The sequence below is a fragment of the Schistocerca cancellata genome, chromosome 6, assembly GCF_023864275.1.
Source record: "Schistocerca cancellata isolate TAMUIC-IGC-003103 chromosome 6, iqSchCanc2.1, whole genome shotgun sequence".
In the NCBI taxonomy this organism is placed as follows: domain Eukaryota; kingdom Metazoa; phylum Arthropoda; class Insecta; order Orthoptera; family Acrididae; genus Schistocerca; species Schistocerca cancellata.
Window position 1 is genome coordinate 505,221,755 of NC_064631.1, and position 19,187 is coordinate 505,240,941.

Sequence of the window (19,187 nt, forward strand, 5' to 3'; positions counted from 1 at the left end):
CTTTTCGACCAGTATCTATACAAGTCGTGTATACATATGAACTGGCCAAGTGACCCCCCTCTTGTTTCTACTAAGCGAGAGGAGTAGGATAAAAACTGTTCCATATTTTTACCATCGCTCAAGTAGCCGGAGAGCAGAAGTAACATTTGCTGGCAGTTGTGGATACAGACTTGTGCCAACTGTCTGGCATTATTGTTTTTTTTAACTGCAGCTAATGTTAAAATGTAAAAGGCAACGCACTACATAGTTTTTTATCAACAAATGATTTAAGGCGATCCTCGTTAACAATGTGAAACAAACAACGTCTGTCAACAATATTGTGGCGCAAGTTCTATTATCTACTGCACGGCAGACCATAGTGGAAAGAACGTGTCAGTAAAAGTCTTGTCCCAATTTGCAATATGTGAAATGTAGTTCGTTAAAACATAATTAGTAGTAGTAGTAGTAGTAGTAGTAGTAATCTATTCATACAAGCACAATACACATTGTCTATTCTTCATACGTTCGAAAATACAAATTTATGACATCTATCCACTATGTCCAGTGTTTTAAAAATACTGAACAATAATTCGCACAAAATCCTAAACAGTTATTTCTTTCAATGCGAAATTGTTAAAGGTTAATTTTCGCCCTAAGAAACAGAAAATGTGCGACAGGGCTCGGTAGCATTTGCTACATGGAGGAAACGCCTCTGCTGCCAGTGCTGTACGAGTTCCTCACCTGGACCACCGAGATCGACGTAGGTGAAATTGAAGTCCACGCAGCACGTGCAGGCGGGTCCTTCGCAAGAGCAGGCGCGCTCCAGCGGGCCGCCGTCGACGTCTGCGTCGGTATCGTCGCCGTCCGCCACTTCCCTCTGCTCCGCTACTTCCTCGCCCAGGTCCCACAGGAAGTCTGCAAGGCCAAACAGGTCGTCACTCACTGCCTAGTAGTTTTAGTCCTTCATGCTGAGCTTTTCCTTCCCTCTGATATACTTCAGTACAGCTAATCATTTGGAATTGAAAGAAACCGAAAGAGGAAACTATTAGAACAAACAATGTAGCTACAGTGTGTCTGTCATCCGTTATTGAATTGTATTGTATGCAGTGCGCGATTTGCAGGGCGGGATGGGGGGGGGGGTTCCCCCCCTCTGCATCAGACCATCCCCTCCTCTGGTTTTAGTTTATGCATCCCAACCTGGGATGTTTATTTCCCACGCAGTGGAGTAAAACTTTACATATAATTTAAATTTGTGGAGCCGAACACTGAAAGTTTTTAATACAGTCTTACTATTCATACTATTAATATGTTTGCTTATTAATTTTGAAAAAGTGTTATGTAGTAATTAAGCATTTCAAAACATTTAGAACTAAATCATCATTCTCATGTTGTCATTGTTGCTTTCGTCTAAGGTGCGTCATCCGTTTACTTGCGAGCTTGCGAGGGAAGTAATCTGGCAGTTGGCAGTCATACCGCAGCAGTCGTACTACAGAGTTGGGTGAGCTGCGGGCTGAAAGTCCCACCCCGGGCCCTGACACAGGGTGGTGACCGCCCCGGTACCTGTACGAACATTTACCGTTAGGCCACCTTTTGGCAACAGTATGGCGCGGACTAACGCGCCTGGGACGAAAGCACACATTACTAAATAACGTACCATCGTCTGCTTCTAGTTCCTAGGATACTATTTCGTGGACCTTCTTTAAATACTCTTCTCTTCCACCATCGTTTTTTTTCCCTTTGGTTTTCATTTCCGTTGTTAGCTGCATGTGCAAGTACCAAGTAGGCCGCCGCTGCGATACTTTATCATCCTTTATACTGCAAGACCGACACACGTGTGGCACAAACTCTGTTGCTTTGGCATAAATTAACCTGCCGCATGCAACATACGCCTTAAGATGTTGCCTGTTGTTGCATGCTACAAGACGACGCACGCCACATTTCCGTAGCATGCCACAATGTTGCAAGACGTCGCCCCAGCGTAAACGAGGCTTTAGACCCAGGTCTGTATTGTATGGTGGATGTGATGTGTTGCGTACGAAACTAAAACCTGCAATCAGATCCAAACGTCGTGGAAAACTGTGAAGAGGTGTCATCCTGCAGCAAGATAACGTTCGCCCACATTCTGCCAAACGGACAGCCGACGCAATAAAGGAGTTGAGATTCGAGGTGCTGGAACATCCACCATACAGCACATACCTGGCTCCAAGTGATTTTCACATGTTTGGACCATTAACGGAAGCACTATAGGGAAGAAGATTTGAAAGTGATGAAGACGTCATTGCTGCGGTGCAAAATTGGTTACAAATGCAACCGAAAAAAGTATTTTCTGATGAAAAAAAACTCGTAAAACGTCGGGAAAACTGCATTGAAGTCGAGGGAGGTTACGTAGAAAAATAACGCATGTTTCAGTTTTCTATCATCAGAATAAGTACAGCTTTTCACAAATGTGCCTTTACTTTTTGAATTCCCGTCGTATACCTGTATGTAGATGATTTTGTAAATAAGCTTTACCTATAATGTACTTTTAAAGATATAACAAGGGATGGCTTTTCTGATAGTGCATATGCGTGAATAGCTTCGGCATTAACATCTATTTATAAACAAGTGTTTAACCATGGGTAACGCCACGGTGCAAGCTAGTAACATATATAATTATACTAACCCCCTAAGGCATTCCCCCCCCCCCCCCCCGCCCACTGGTAAAAGCACAAATCGCACACTGATTGTATGTAGTCAGGGCCTAGAAACGACGGAGACGCTCTGTCCCCGTGGCAGCCGCAGTGGTCCGCAACCCCGCAACGACTACAGCAGTCCACTTCACCCCTCTGCTGCCCCACTCCGAACCACTCTTTCAGGGTTATTGTGTGGTTCGGCCCCCGGTGGACACCCCAGGGAACGTCTCACAACAGACGAGTCTAACCCCTATGTTTGCGTCGTAGAGTAATGGTGGTGTACGCGTATGTGGAGAACTTGTTTGTACAGCAATCGCCGACACAGTGTAGCTGAGGCGGAATAAGGGGAACCAGCCCGAATTCACCGAGGCAGATGGAAAACCGCCTAAAAACCATCCACAGACTGGCCGGCTCACCGGACCTCGACGCAAGTCCGCCGGGCGGATTCGTGCCGGGGACCAGGCGCTCCTTCCCACTCCGGAAAGCCGTGCATTAGACCGCACGGCTAACCGGGCTGGCGTCATCCGTTATAGGTGAGCTGTGTTCGCAAAACAAATCTGGAGGCCAATAGATTTAATTTATTTCTGTCCTCTTCTATTACCGGTAACTGCTTTAGACGCAAAATGTCATTACAATCGTGCAAGAATTTCATATAAGCCATATACTTGCGAGTGTCAACTTTATTTAATTTTCGTGATACATCCAATATTTCGACTTCACGTAGGTATTTTTATAGCTAGTTCGATTTCGAATAACGCTATATACACAAGTATGACCGCGTAATAGGAGAAGTTCTTCATTTTAATTTTATTTCCTTGTTTTACTTTTTCTTTTGAAGACTTGCTTGCTCTTTGAGTCACTAACGTTGTTGCACTAGTGCTAGCAGTGTTTAGTTTTGTCAAAGAAATCAGTGATGTTAACAAACGACGAAAATGATCAGTGTGATCTGGTCAGTTGTAGTGTAACAATATCGAGGAAAATTCGGGCAATGTATAGAAATGTTAACACAGTAAATCGTGGTACAAGTTCAAGAACAGAGCGTTTATTGTTAACTTACTGTAACCATCGTGTCATAAATTGCAAGAAAATGCGTTGAAGAAATGGAACATTTTGTACGAAGTCCCAACGATGCCTCGACTAACTTTTTCCGTAGTTCACTCTGAAAGTGTTACCGATGTGCTCAAGAAACGGAACTGGCAGACTCTTGAAGATACGTGCAAACTGACACGAGAAAATGTGCTGACAAAGTTTGAAGACCTAGCCTTAAATGACGTATCGCTCACGTAGGGGTCGTGAGGACAAGATTAGAATAATTACAGCATGCATAGAGGCATTCAAACTATCATTTTCCTGCGCTCCATAAATGAATGGAACAGGAAGAAACCACCGTAACTGGTACAATGTGGAGTAGGCCTACTCTCTGCCAAGCACTTGTATATATATATATGAACACTTGTATATATATATATATGAACAAATACCAGTATGCGACCTTGCATTCAAAATATTCGAAATTTCCGCCTTTGTGTCTAATTTCACAAGCTCTGCAAGGCTTTTGACTTCAGATACTAAAGATAACATCAAGGGTGTTCAAAATGGCTCTGAGCACTATGGGACTCAACTGCTGTGGTCATAAGTCCCCTAGAACTTAGAACTACTTAAACCTAACTAACCTAAGGACAGCACACAACACCCAGCCATCACGAGGCAGAGAAAATCCCTGACCCCGCCGGGAATCGAACCCGGGAACCCGGGCATGGGAAGCGAGAACGCTACCGCACGACCACGAGATGCGGGCCATCAAGGGTGTGTATTCAGCTTCCTGTTCATTCGCTGTTAAACGACTGTAGAATTTAGCTTCAAGAGATCCAATTAGCTCGTCTGTTTCTGTATGTTTCTTTTTTTTTTATTATTATGCTTAGGATCCACATGTACTTATTTCGGTCTCTCTGATTTGTGACATGTCTTGCTGTGGGTCATCCTCTGTTTCTTCTTCAATATTGAAAGATGTAGCTTTAACTGGCATTTTACGAGGGTTGACTGTAAAGTACTGCCTCCACCTTCGTAACTCTTCAACAGTTGGCAGCATTGACACGCGGCAGATACTGGCTTGTTCCGTAGCCTCTTCTCTACAGCTCCAGTTGGTGGGAAGCCTTAGCATTGAACGGGTGGGTTGTTACAGTATAGAACCTTGTGCAGATGGTCGATCAATGCGATTTAAGCAACGTGCAGTCATTGAATTCTTGACAACAGAAGGTGGCCCAAAGGAGATTCATCAGGGGATGAAAGCAGTTTATGATGATTAAGTTGATGTGAGTACTGTGCGTCGTTGAGCGAGTAAGTTTAAAGATGTTAAGGCGGGAACAACTGACCTGCGTGACAAACAAACAGTTGGATGTCCTCTGATAGCAACCACCGAGTTTCACAAGGAAAATGTTGACAGATTGATTCAGGACGATCGTCGTATCACTCGGAGAGAAACTGCAAGCACAATCGGCATTTCACAAGAACGTGTGGGTCACATTATTGCTATCCTTGGCTACCAGAAATTCTGTGCATGATGGGTACCCCGGATGCTGACTCCTGAAATGAAAGTGCACAGACTTGAAATTTGCCAGGAACTCCTCTCGCGTTATGAGAATGAAGGTGTCGCCTTTCTCCATTCAGTTGTGACAGGAGACGAAACGTCGATCTATGGAATATCGATACAAAGACTCGCCTCAGAAAAAGAAATTCAAGACACAGCCCTCAGCTGGAAAAATCATGGCCACAGTGTTCTGTGGTGTTATCCATGGTGATTTCCTTGGTCGTGGAACAACAATAAATTCAGAGTGTTACAAATGGTTCAAATGGCTCTGAGCACTATGGGACTTAACTTCTCAGGTCATCAGTCCCCTAGAACTTAGAACTACTTAAAGCTAACTAACCTAAGGACAACACACACATCCATGCCTAAGGCAGGATTCAAACCTGCGACCGTAGTGGTCGCGCGGTTCCAGACTGCAGCGCCTAGAACCGCTCGGCCACACCGGCCGGCTCAGAGCGTTACATCACAATACTGCCAACTCTGAAACGACAGCTAACAAGGGTCCGAAAGGGAAAGGGAAATGTTTTCTTGCAGCATGACAGTGCCAAACCACACACTTCACGTGCCACCACAGCAGAACTTCAGAGACTGAGTCTCACCATCGTACGGCATCCTTCATACAGTCCAGATTTAGCACCGTCTGACTTCCATCTGTTCCCGATAGTGAAAGACGATCTCTGAAGACATCATTATGCTTCTGATACATATTGAGAGAACAGTCAGACTGTGGTTGCGGAAACGAGAGTGTCGACTTGTTCCGTGACGGCTTCAGACAACCTGTTCATTGTTGGCAGAAATGTATCCAATTGGCTGGTGATTATGTGGAAAAGTGAATATTGGTAATTAAAGATCACATTCTAATGAGTATTTCTGCGTTTCATTTATTAAAATATTCCCATCGAAACCCAATTAACGAAGGTGGAGGTATTACTTTTCATTCAACCCTTGTAAGAAATACTCAGAAGCTGCAGTATTAGACTGCTCTTCCTTCTTTTTGGCGATTTTCAGTTGTAAGTATCTCTTAAGATTTTTCACATTCTGTGAAAAGCAGATGCTGAAAAGGAAACGAAAAAAATATCCAGCATCCATAAGCGCTGTATTCTGAGAGTTGTGTAACTATAGCATTGGAAAAGCAAAGTGTATTCAGCTTCTTGCTTATAATAGGCATTTGCCATTAGGTCTTGGAGCTTCACCCACAATCTCCATTTGGTCTATCAACTACATCTGTGACCATACAACAGAAACATCAGGTTATTCTGCAGTACTTGAGACCTGTGTAGTTCCCCTATCTGGCAGTGAGTCAACTCCTGGAATCTGTCACAGCCTTCGAAACGGCAGCCAATTTCCCCGACTGTGTGATGCCTATAGATGGTAAACATAGCCACGTCATCAAGTCATCTGACAATGCATCGCTTTATTACTTTATTATTGGGGCTAGAAGATATATTGAATGTACTTTCGGCATTGTTGCTAACAAGTGGAGAATTTTTCATTGAACTTTGAATGTATCTTCAGAACTTTCTGATGACGTTATAAAAAACAAGCTCTGTATTACACAGTTTCTTGAAGACACGTTGACTACTTATGCTTTACATAACATATCAGTAGATCCAACACAAGCACGAAGCTGTGAACAATGTTCATGACAAATCTGCAGACTGGTTTGTTAGCACATAGGGATACCTACTAGGCGGAATGTACAAATACGAGATCATCTTGTTCGAAATCTCATTTAAATGAAGTAAATTTTGGATGTTTAGTTTAGTTTTCTCAGTTTCATGTTCCTTGGATCATTTGCACGATAAACCATAATGATGCCGACCAGTCATTTTACATTCACTGAACAAAATAATTCGTAAATATGCTGAACATCTTACAATTTTTTAGTAAACAGATGTGAGTGATTCCTACCTATCACTGTTTACACACTACAATAATAGAAATTCTTTTTCGGAATAGGAGTTGTCAAGGAGAAACTTCTTCAGTTTGTTTTCAAATTTTATTTTGCTGTTTGTCAGACATTTGGTATCACTGTATAAGTGATCAAAAATTTTAGTTGCACCATTGTGCATCCCTTTTTGTGCTAAAGACAACCTTAATGGAAATAACGAACGTAATTTTTCCTTCTGCTGCTGTAATTATGTATATCATTATTCCTTTTGAACTGCTCTGGATTATTTACAGCGATCTTCATGAGAAATGTCCAACTCCTTAAACAGATGTCCACAAGACGATCCTGGGTAAGCCCCAAATATTAATCTTACAGCACGTTTTCGAGCAATGAAGACTTTCGTTCTTACAGATAAGTTACCCCAGAACATTATTCCATATGAATATTTTTTGAGTTATCAGTCTTCTGACTGAAATTCTGCGGCCCGCCACGAATTTCTCTTCTGTGCCAACCTCTTCATCTGAGAGTAGCACTTGCAACCTACGTCCTCATTTATCTGCTGGACATTTTCCAATCTCTGTCTTGCTCTACAGTTTTTGCCTTCTACAGCTCCCTCTAGTACCATGGAAGTCAGTCCCTGATATCTTATCAGATGTCCTATCATTCTGTCCCTTCTCCTAGTCATTGTTTTCCACACATTCCTTTCCTCTCCGATGCTGCGCAGAACCTCCTCATTCTTTACCCTAACAGTCCATCTGACTTTCAACATATCAAATGCTTCGATTCTCTTCTGTTCCGGTTTTCCCATAGTCCATGTTTCACTACCATACAATGATGTGCTCCAAACCTATATTCCCAGAAATGTCTTCTTCCAATTAAGGCCTTTGTTTGCCTCTGGTAGACATTAATGAATGAAAAAATGCAATATATGTCAACTTACTGACATGTCTAGCACAAAGATGTGCAATCAGTCAATGTGCAATCGTAGCTAAACTAAGTTGTTTTAGGAGCTCTAAAGATTTGCTTTCTCCAGTTTAAATTCTCATCAATAGGGACACTTAAAATTTTGACTTTTCCGCTCTATTACTTCCTTACCATCTGTTACACTTACGAGGGTAATCCCAAAAGTAAGGTCTCCTATTTTTTGATAAGTACAGAACTCTGTTTGTGTGGCAGTTGATCACACTGTTATGAAGAGTGCTTCACGCGCTGTGTGTAAACATTCGCACGCCGCGCTGAGGCGCTGTCTTGGCTTGGAAGCTGTTGAGAATGGAGCTACTGTTGGATGTTACCGCCAAATGCGAATTGCGCGCAGTTATTCGGTTTTGGAACGCAAAGGGCACTGCGCCGATTGAAATCCATTGCCGATTGACGCAAGTGTATGGTGAGTCGTGCATGGATGTCAAAAATGTTCTTAAGTGATGTAGAGTTTGCAGCTGGTCGGACCGAAATTCACGACGAACAAAGGAGCGGGAGACCGTTAATTTCTGAGGAGACGGTGTTGAAGGTTGAGCAAAGCATGCGTGAAGATCGGCGGATCACACTGGATGATCTCTGCACGTTGGTTCATGAGGTTTCCCAAAGCACGGCTCACAGAATTTTAACGGAGCTATTGAACTACCGGAAGGTGTGCGCAAGATGGGTGCCACGCATGCTGACTGAGGAACACATGCCGCAACGAGTTGATGCTTCCCCCGCATTTCTTCACTGCCTTGCAGCCGAACAGGACACTTTCTGGACTCAATTGTCACGGGTGACGAAACCTGGGCATACCACTTCACACCTGAGGCCAAGCAACAATCACGCCAGTGGCGGCATCCTTCTTCGCCAAAGCCACAGAAATTCAAACAAACACAGTCTGCCGGTAAAGTTATGACAACCGTTTTTTGGGATCGGAAAGGGGTATTGTTGGTCGACTTTATGCCCACTGGGACCACAATTAACGCTGACAGGTACTGTGAGACTCTGGAAAACCTAAAACGGGCAATTCAGAACTGGAGAAGAGGAATGTTGATCAAGGGCGTACACATTCTCCATGACAATGCTCGCCCACACATCGCTAGGCAAACCGTTGCTCTCCTGCAACAGTTTCAGTGGAACATAATCACCCACCCGCCCTATAGTCCTGGGCGCCCAGTGACTATCACCTGTTCCCTAGGTTAAAAGAACATTTGGCCGGAAGGCGATTCAGCTCCGACGACGAGGTGAAAGAAGAAGTTCATAACTTTATGAACAGCATGGCGGCGAGCTGGTATGACATGAGCATACAAAAACAGCCACAGCGTGTACAAAAATGCATCGACAGAAATGGTGATTATGTCGAAAAATAGCTAAATGTTCAAGCTGTAAACTGATGTAAACCATTGCAGAAAGAAACAGGTGTATGTAGTTATAAAAAAATAGGAGACCTTACTTTTGCGATTACCTTCGTATAACTGGCGTAGTGCCTGGAGTTGTACAGAACTGAATATGCTAGGTCTGTCGTTTTTATTTGTTTAATAAAATTGAAAATGTGCTACATCTCCAGTCTGTTAATCATTGCTGTTTCCACACTCACCAGTTTTTTTTTTCTTACAGCACTTTTGCCTCCGAAGTCCAGTGAAAACTTGGAAATGACTGATTCCCATGGTTTAACCTTCTCCATTTTATTTAAATATTCTTCACAACTTCACAGATGAAATCTTCTGTATTGACTCCATGTCTAGCCAACCACACGACCTGCCCGACCGCACTACCAAACAACAATGAGCAGCGACCCATCGCAGTACGTGACGGGCCGACGGCCCACTTGAGGCCACGCACTGTTCGGCTTGTCAGCGGTGCCACCGAGTGTCGTCGGGTGGAAAGCCGCTACTGAAGCAGTGTTCCGTTAGTGGTGGCCTGGTGGCGCTTCCTCACCAATGCCATGCTGCTCATATCGTGGCTCAGTAATTGAAAACCTTTAACAGTTCCAGTTTTACTTTCGCATAGTGTACAGTAAGCTCAAAAGCCTTTCCCTGAAAACTTCACTTATTTTAATCCAAAGAAACCGTGTGGTTCCAGAGACTTTTTCAACATGTATTATGTGTCTAGTGTCCTGCAGCCGTCAGAAAAGAACTAACGATCAAGTTTGAACAAACTTCTTTATAACTAAAACACCTTCTTGCCGTGCACTACCTTCCAAACGTAAAAAAAAAAACAAGAAGCACAATAATTCTTGTCATGGCAGAAACCAGATAAGAGTATGACACGATGAAAAGAAAATAATAACCAAAATACTACGCTACACAATTAAATTACGAACATACAACTTTTTACTGAATGCTATGGCGAGTGTCTACTATGCTAGAGCCGGCGTAGGTACTGGGCGGAGATGTCCTAACTGTAGGTACACACTGCCGGTCTGACTCTGCTGGCGTGCTTATAACGCCGATTCGGCGAAGTGCTACACTTAGTCACATTAGTTCCAATTCGTGGGTCTCTGTCACAAGGTTTTTCACGAGCTGGCTGTTGTGCCCAAGCGGTTCTAGGCGCTCCATTCTGGAACCGCACTGCTGCTACGATCGCAGGTTCGAATCCTGCCTCGGGCATGGATATGTGTGCTGTCCTTAGATTAGTTAGGTTTAAGTAGTTCTAAGTCTAGGGGACTGATGACCTCAGATGTTAAGTTCCATAGTGCTCAGAGCCATTTGGACCATTTTTTTTGGCTTTTCACGAAGTAGTTCTGTGTTTATGCAGAAAGTCTGTTGTTGTTTACATCCACTGGCGATGTTTCGATCTGATCTCTTGAAAGGAGGTCGGCAGCCCACTTTGCTTGTCAGTTGTGCGGGCCCTCTAACTGATAAGGGGCCACTACGACAATATGGATATGCAGACTGAAGCGACTAATGAAAATTTTTACCAAAAATGTTCAAATGTGTGTGAAATATTATGGGACTTAACTGCTAAGGTCATGTCCCTAAGCTTACACACTGCTTAATCTAAATTATCCTAAGCACAAAAACACACAGCCATGCCCGAGGGAGGACTCGAACCTCTGCCGGGACCAGCCGCACAGTCCATGACTGCAGCGTCTCAGACCGCTCGGCTAATCACGCGCGGCAAAATTTTTACCAAGGGCAGGATTCGAGCCCTAACCACTATACTATCCTGGCACAGTGGCTTTGCACGTTTGCCCGGACTATGTACCCCAGGACGCCTCTCTCCTCAATCCAAATTCCCATTCACGCCTCAGGACAGAAAAAAGAAACTTTTGTCTCTGTCTTAAATAATTGTCTGAGGAGCGTATAATACAGTTTGTTACTCTCCCCTTCCTCCACCTAGCCCATCCCCACCAAATACATTTTGTTGTGATCCCCACTTTTAAAGTTGCACCACAGATGCCTAGGACACAATAACAATAAATTACATAACAATAAACTACATAACATTTTAATACATTAATAATGATGTGTTTATATCAGTACCTAGTACATCGCTTTGCCATAACTTCAAGAAATTATAATTGAGAGAAATACGTCATTTAAGAGCATTTGTTTGAAAATTTCAGAAGCACGTTTGCCACACACTTTACTTAAGAATTAATTAAAGCACCAAAGGAACTAGTATAGGCATGCGTATTCAAATACAGAGGTATATAAACAGGCAGAATACGGCGCTGCGGTCGGCAACGCCTATATAAGACATTAAGTGTCTGGCGCAGTTGTTAGGTCGGTTACTGCTGCTACAATGGTAGGTTATCAAGATTTAAGTGAGTTTGAACGTGGTGTTATAGTCAGTGCTCAAGCGATGGGACACAGCATTTTCGAAGTAGCGATAAAGTGGGGATTTTCTGGTACGACCACTTCACGAGTGTTCCGTGAATATCAGGAGTCCAGTAAAACATCAAATCTCCGAAATCGCTGCGGCCGGAAAAAGATACTGCAAATGGACCAACGACGACCGGAGAGAATAGTTCTGCGTGACAGACGTACGACCCTTAAGCAGATTACTACAGATTTCAATGCTGGGCCATCAACCAGTGTCAGCCTGCGAACCATTAAACGAAACATCATCGATATGGGCTTTCAGAGCTGAAGGCCGAGTCGGGTACCCTTGATGACTGCACGACACAAAGCTTTACGCCTCGCCTGCCCCGTCAGAACCGACATTGGACTGTTGATGACTGGAAACACGTTGCGTGGTCGGACGGTCTCGATTCAAATTGTATCGAGCAGATGGACGTGCGTGGGTGTGGAGACAACCTCATGAATCCATGAACCCTGCATGTCAGCATGGGATTGTTCAAGGTGGTGGAGGCTCTGTAATGGTGCAGGGCGTGTGCCGTTGGAGTGATATGAGACTTCTGATACGTCTAGTTACGACTCTGACAGGTTGCACATACATAAGCATCCTGTCTGATCACCTGCATCTATTCGTGTCCATTGTGCATTCCGACGAACTTGGGCAATTCCAGCAAGAAAATGCGACGCCCAACACCTGCAGAATTGCTACAGCGTGGCTCTAGGAACACTACTCTGAGTTTAAACACTTCCGCTGAGCAACAAACTCCCCAGAAATGAACATAATTGAGAATATCTGAAATGACTTGCAACGTTCTGTTCAGAAGAGATGTACTCTCACGGATTGTATGGACAGCCCTGCAAGATTCACTGTGGCATTCCCTCCAGCACTACTTCAGACATTAATCGAATCCATGCCACATGGCATGGGGATAAAAACGCGGTCTTTTACGTAACCCCACAGATGAAAGTCATAATGTGTGAGGTCTGGAGACTTGGGAGGCCACCGACGATGATGAACTTTATCACCGGTAAGAAAAAGTAAGACTTTTCCGAAAACAGACAGAAAAAGACAGCAGCCCCCCCCCCCCCTCTCGGAACTTACAAACATGTATAAGACTTGTGTTCACAGCTGCAATGCTACTGATAGCTGTGACTGCACACTTTGATTTTAGATCGTGTAAATTGTGAGGTTGTCAGTGTTGTAAGAGCCTGCTTCTATTATACACTGAAGAGCCAAAGAAGCCGGTACACGTGCCCTATTTCCACAGAGCTGCAATATACAATGCTAACATCTTACCCTCTTTATGAGCTCAATATATCTTATTACACAATTATGGAATTCTTTCCTTGGGAAGAAACGCACAAAATACGCGCACTTTACAGACAATCAAATGGGAAGGTGCAATACACGACATGGAAACCAAACATATTCGCTAGTGTCTTGGTGTCATTTGACAGTGTGTGTAGTGTTGCATTATGATATAATTTGTGTAAGTGTGTGTGCCATGTGCAGTGATGGTAATGTGAAATGAATGAACTACCTTCCACTAGAATGTTACATTATTAGATAACTTGTTTTGGAACCAGTACTGTGCGGCAGGGAAAAATCGAAAGGGGTGCCGCTGTTGTAAACCAACTAGTGTTGCATTCCGATGGACAGAGGTTCCAGTCTGTGTACGACCACCCGAGTTAGATTTTCCGTGGTTTCTTTAAATTACTTTCGGCAAATGTCAAGTTGGTCCCTACTATAATGTCACGGTACACTTCCTGCCCATTAACTAGACCAGGAAGTATCAGTGTGTAAATGCCTGTATAGAAGAATGATGTTTCTCCCTTATTTTTAAATTATAAAGCCATTAATTGCGCAATATTCGTGTAAAAGTGATCTACGGATTTAGCGCGCTTTGCGTCAAGTTGCACGAGCTGATCTAATAATTTGTCATTAACAAAGTGACCGTACGCATTTCCCCTCACCGATTTGATTCATATTGACAGGGTGTGTAGGACACGACTAGGACTTCAACATATGTAGACGCAACTCTCAATTGTTTTCGAGAAAATCGAGTTCGAAAATTTTAGGCCTGCTTGTATACTGTATTTTGAATGGTGCGCAGCTTAGCGAGTAAGCGGTTAGTTTCGTACCCGCGAGGTCCTTGTATTGAGTCTAACAACTGGAACTTCTTTTCTTCATTCCCACATTATTCTGCCAAAGTGCAGTCTGAAAGTAATCTGTCCCAAATGTACTCCTCTACTGTACCCTTATTTTTACATGCTGGCGAAGAACATTGGAAGATTACCATTAAACTGCGGGAAATCATCGAACAGAATAGAGACACAGCTTCTAGATAAACCAGCGTAAAAATTCAGTCAGTGGTATACCATCAGTCTTTGCATTAATATTCGTTGATACGCTTCTATTGAGTGGTACACCGCTAAAGTGTGTGATGACGGAGAACCGTTTATGATTTTAAACCAAGTTTGTTTTGCAACAGACGCATTGAAAAATCATGTATATGGAAAAATTCATCGCTCATCACACGTCCTGTATCACGTAATAATTATTGTTTGCCAAGTTTCTACGATTAGTATCGTCCTGATTCATGGAGTGCTCCATAGATTACGTATTACACTGATCACAGATGAAGATACGAAAACATAAATGAAGTGACTATACTGATTTGATTGAAAATCCTGGTGTATCCCTTTTTATTTCCAGTCTCCTTAAGAAAAAAGTTTTTTCTTCATTTTTCAGGATAAATATTACGTAAATAATAACCGAATCATTAATTTGATAATTTATTATGTAAATAACAACTGATTATTAATTTGATAATTTGCACAATCAAAACAAATCTGTTCTTAGATAGTCATTTTGTGGTTGAAGCTCTTTCCTTGGCCGCGTTTTCTTCCTGATGTGTAATAAGGAAAATGTGGTTCTGCCTTGAGCAAACACAATTTCACTTGTTTTACTACCCATACAGGTTTCGGAGAAGTTTCTCCATCTTCAGTGGGTTTTATTTATTACCTGTTGAACAATATACAAAGAATTTATGCATTATGATATTTAACAGTTTTTTGAGATTTTGGTATTTACATTACTATAAGTATTGACAGAAATGCTGAAGAATGAACATATATCTTATTATTACGTGTTGGTGTTCACAAATGTTTGGTATTTGCAACACAGCCGCAATTATTACCTTCCAGTATGTAATCTGCAATTAATAAGCGTTTATCATTGTTTTGTTACGTAACTTTTCACAAATTTTTATGCCTAATGTGATACTATCGTTTTTTTCTTTCTATAGCACTAATGTCCTTATGTTTTGTTGTTTTCTAAACAAAGATTCGCTAAAAATGGTAGTCGAAGAGTAAAATAGCTGATCTTTGTTTACAGAACAACAAATTATAACAACAGTTCTGCCATAGAAAGAAAAAACGATAGTATTATATTAGAGATAAAAAGGTTGTGAGAAATTACGTTCAGGTAACAAACAAATGCTTATTAACTGCAGATGACATATAGGAAGGTAATAATTGTAGCTGTTCTGTCAATACCAAACAGACATGTGGACACCAGTATGTCATAATAAGGTATATACTTATTCTTCACGTTAATATTTATGTCAGTACTTATAGTAATGTAAATACCATAATCTCAAAAAACTGGTGTATATAATAATGCATAAATTCTTTGTATATTGCACAACAGAAAATAAATAAAACTGAAGGAAGGTGGAGCAACTTCTCCGAAACATGTATGGGTAGTAAAATAAGTAAAACTCTATTGTTAGAAGTACGTGGGGATTAGAAGAAAGTACCAGCAATAAGATTCGATCTGTAGACATCGCGCTTATGGAACTAAGCGCTTACCCACCCGGCTCCGGACTGCTTGAAAATCTGCGACCATACAAAGCGTATAAAAACGCCTAAAATTTTCAAGCTCGATTTATCGAAAACGATTGAGAGTTGCGCGTTCCTCTTTACACTTGTTGAAATCCTGGTCTTGGCCTACCCACCCTCTCAACATGGATCAAATTGGTGAGGGAAGTTCGCAAGGTCCCCTGGACCAGATTTTCGTCTTATTTTTACATGAGGTGTGCTGTGTTTAAACATTGCTTATTATTTTAGATACTCGGTGTACAACATGAACAGTGGTGCATCACGTTGCTTACTCGTATACGTGTCTGAAAGAACAGACACCACATACATAATTAAGGCGAGTGTGACCAATGAACCATTCAGTGCAGATGCACATCATGCTCGAACTCTTACGGGAATCGATGCAATGCCGCGAGTAATGAGGTTAATGGGCGGTGCATTGCGTCAGTAATATCCGGATAATTGAGGATTTGGGTCTGATGGGAGGCGTGCTAGGGTAACCCGTGAAGTTGCGATGCAGCTATGTCCGGATGGCTAGCCGGCACGAAAGCTCAGAGTGTTCGGTCAGAGAGTTAGCTACCCTCTGTAATAATAATAATAATAATAATAATAATAGTAATAAACTGAGTTAATGGGTGAGCGATGAAGTTGAAAAAACGTTAGGAGCGTCAGACCCGAACAAATACAACGAACCATAACGAACAAAATGATATAAAAATATAAAATAGATGGCTTAGGGTAAGAGCATCTGCCAAGTGTAGGAGACCCGGGTTCGAATCACGGTCTGGCACAAATTTTCGACCTTCCCCATTGATGTAAATCAATGCCAATTAGCATCTAGATGTAATTAAGGGGGGAAATAAGTGAAAGCGACCAAAATAAAAAATAATTTTACTGGCTCTTCATTTGCTATATGGTAACGGAATTTCGGTTCCTGAATATTAGATCCCAATTCCACTCCTACACGTGATAAAAATGATAACCGGAAAAAGCTTCTCGAATCCACGCACCCTTTTTTTTTTAGGTATTTTCACATAATATTTATTCCTGCGGTGATTTCTGATAGTTTTATGCAATCACAACGCGGGGAATGTGTATACGGTACATAAAAAAGGCTTTGGAATGGCATCAGTGCCACTGATGTTGTATTCTCTGGTTTATGGTGTTTGTTTACAAGTGGTTGCAAAGGAGTAACTTTTACGAAAGTTGTGGGTACATCTATTATTACGATCTGCAGCATAACTCATTCCAGTAAAAAGTTTAAAATGTTTAGAAAATGTCGTTCTTCTCAATGCCATAAACGCAGCCTGAAAACTAGCTCAGTAACAATGAAGGAGGACGTCTCCTCAAGCAAGAAAACAAGTGCTTAGAAGACGAGAATTGATGCAACTGACGTTATCACTACTCAGTTTAAAAATAAGGTTAAACCAAGAAGACAAAGAAAAGAGTCCTAGAGGATGAAGAGGAGTATGCATATGATTTGCACTAGTTCACTCGGATAAGGCAAGGCATAATACAAATATAGACAAATCTTCGATTCAGATTTTCCGCATCTTACATTTTCGAAACTTTATGTACCTTTTCCTCAAAACCACTGACGTTACAGTACTTGAATTTGGTATAAAATTAGTCAATACTATACATTCTCTGCAATGAACTTTCATTTACTGCAATATTAAGGCACTTATGAAAGAGACAAAAAGCTTAAAATTTGGTGCATTTTTTCACAGATATTTGGAGAGCCGTAAATATACAGCGAAAGGAGATATCTAAATTCTGTTTCACAGGTATTTGTAATAATGGTACATCAAACTTTGTACAAAAAGACATTAATTTCGTTTTCAAAAAAGGAACGTTTGTACTCACCTTGTTGAAAAAAATTCATTTCTTTATAATTAAGACCGTGTAAAGCTAATATGTATGAAAACTTGTATGCGTATACTCATAACATTTCTTAACAACTGTGCCAGATGTAGGAACATTCTCTTGAAAACTTTGAACTTTATAAGGTTTCCGTCAAAGTATTGCAATTTCGCATACGTCCCCCACTTAGGGGATAGTCTGGTAAGAAAATATTGAATTTTTTTAAAAAATCTTTTTTTTTTTGCTGAAATATGTTCATTCATACATGCAATGTTACAATACGAAAGGATTTTGTGAAATTCCAAAGAGGAATGTATAAAAATACGAGTATATAATAAGCTCAACTGAATATCTATGGGAAAACAGAAGTTGTGAAGGAAGATTGTGTTATTCGCATTGCCAAAGAACGTGGAACAGGATTGAGAAATTGGTGAGAGAAATTCGGGCACAAAACGTGACTCTCGTTGAGAAAGCACATGGAAGTTTGAAAGAAGAAACAGTTGTAAGCTGACTCATTATTACAGAAGAGCCATTGTTGACAATGCTCCAGACAGTACGGCAATGAAGCGTGCAGTCTATGCGACACTGTAGCACAGCCTGAGCACTGATGAGAAATCGCAACATCTGAAGTGTCCAAAAGGTGGGGATTCTCGGCGTTTCTTTAATCGTGCCATTGCCAAAGGGGAACAAGCAGAACCACATAAAACTGCAAGCCATACTGCTCTGAGACCATCTGCTGTTGTTAGAATGATATCTGTTTATCAGAGGGTGGCGTCTGTTACTGTTCCCTCCTGGTGCACTTCTCGAAAGACTCAAAATGCAACTGAGTGTCTACGTAGAATAATCTGATCAAAGTGTCCAGAGGATGTATTTGCATCTAAAAGAAAAGCAGAACTAACCGTGAAAAAAGCTTTTTCACAGTTCAATCAAGGGTGCTATCTGGCAGAAACAATAAGAGCAACAGAGACCATTCTGCTGTCAGCATTGGCCGGCCGGAGTGGCCGAGCGGTTCTAGGCGCTACAGTCTGGAACCGCGCGACCGCTACGGTCGCAGATTCGAATCCTGCCTCCAGCATGGGTATATGTTATGTCCTTAGGTTAGTTAGGTTTAAGTAGTTCTAAGTTCTAGGGGACCGATGACCTCAGAAGTTAAGTGCCCTAGTGCTCAGAGCCATTTGACCCAACTGTCAGCATTAAGGACGTGAAGGAGCAAAGTTAGAGGCGAGCGAAGAAGGAAGCAAAGTGCCAAACAGTGGCCAGAATGTGAAAAAAAAGAAGACGACATGCGTCCAGATCGACGGCCATCTGAGGAAGCTCAGAAGAGAGCCAGAAAGAACAAATTAAGAAAAAAAAGCTCTGAGCAGTATGGGACTTAACTTCTAAGGTCATCAGTCTCCTAGAACTTAGAACTACTTAAACCTAACTAACCTAAGGACATCACACACATCCATGCCCGAGACAGGATTCGAACCTGCGACCGTAGCGGTCGCGCGATTCCAGACTGTAGCGCCTAGAACCGCTCGGCCACCCCGGCCGGCCTTTTATAGCAA

At 42.1% G+C, this 19,187-nt stretch overlaps 1 protein-coding gene across 1 annotated transcript in view; it reads right to left on the reverse strand.

Annotated features, from left to right (window-relative positions):
• Positions 1–19,187, reverse strand: part of LOC126088403 (uncharacterized) — a 57,399-nt gene that overhangs the window by 20,137 nt on the left and 18,075 nt on the right. The window contains exon 2 of the mRNA XM_049906543.1: positions 721–894. Coding sequence (XP_049762500.1) covers positions 721–894 — 174 coding nt within the window. The remainder of the gene's footprint in view (positions 1–720; positions 895–19,187) is intronic.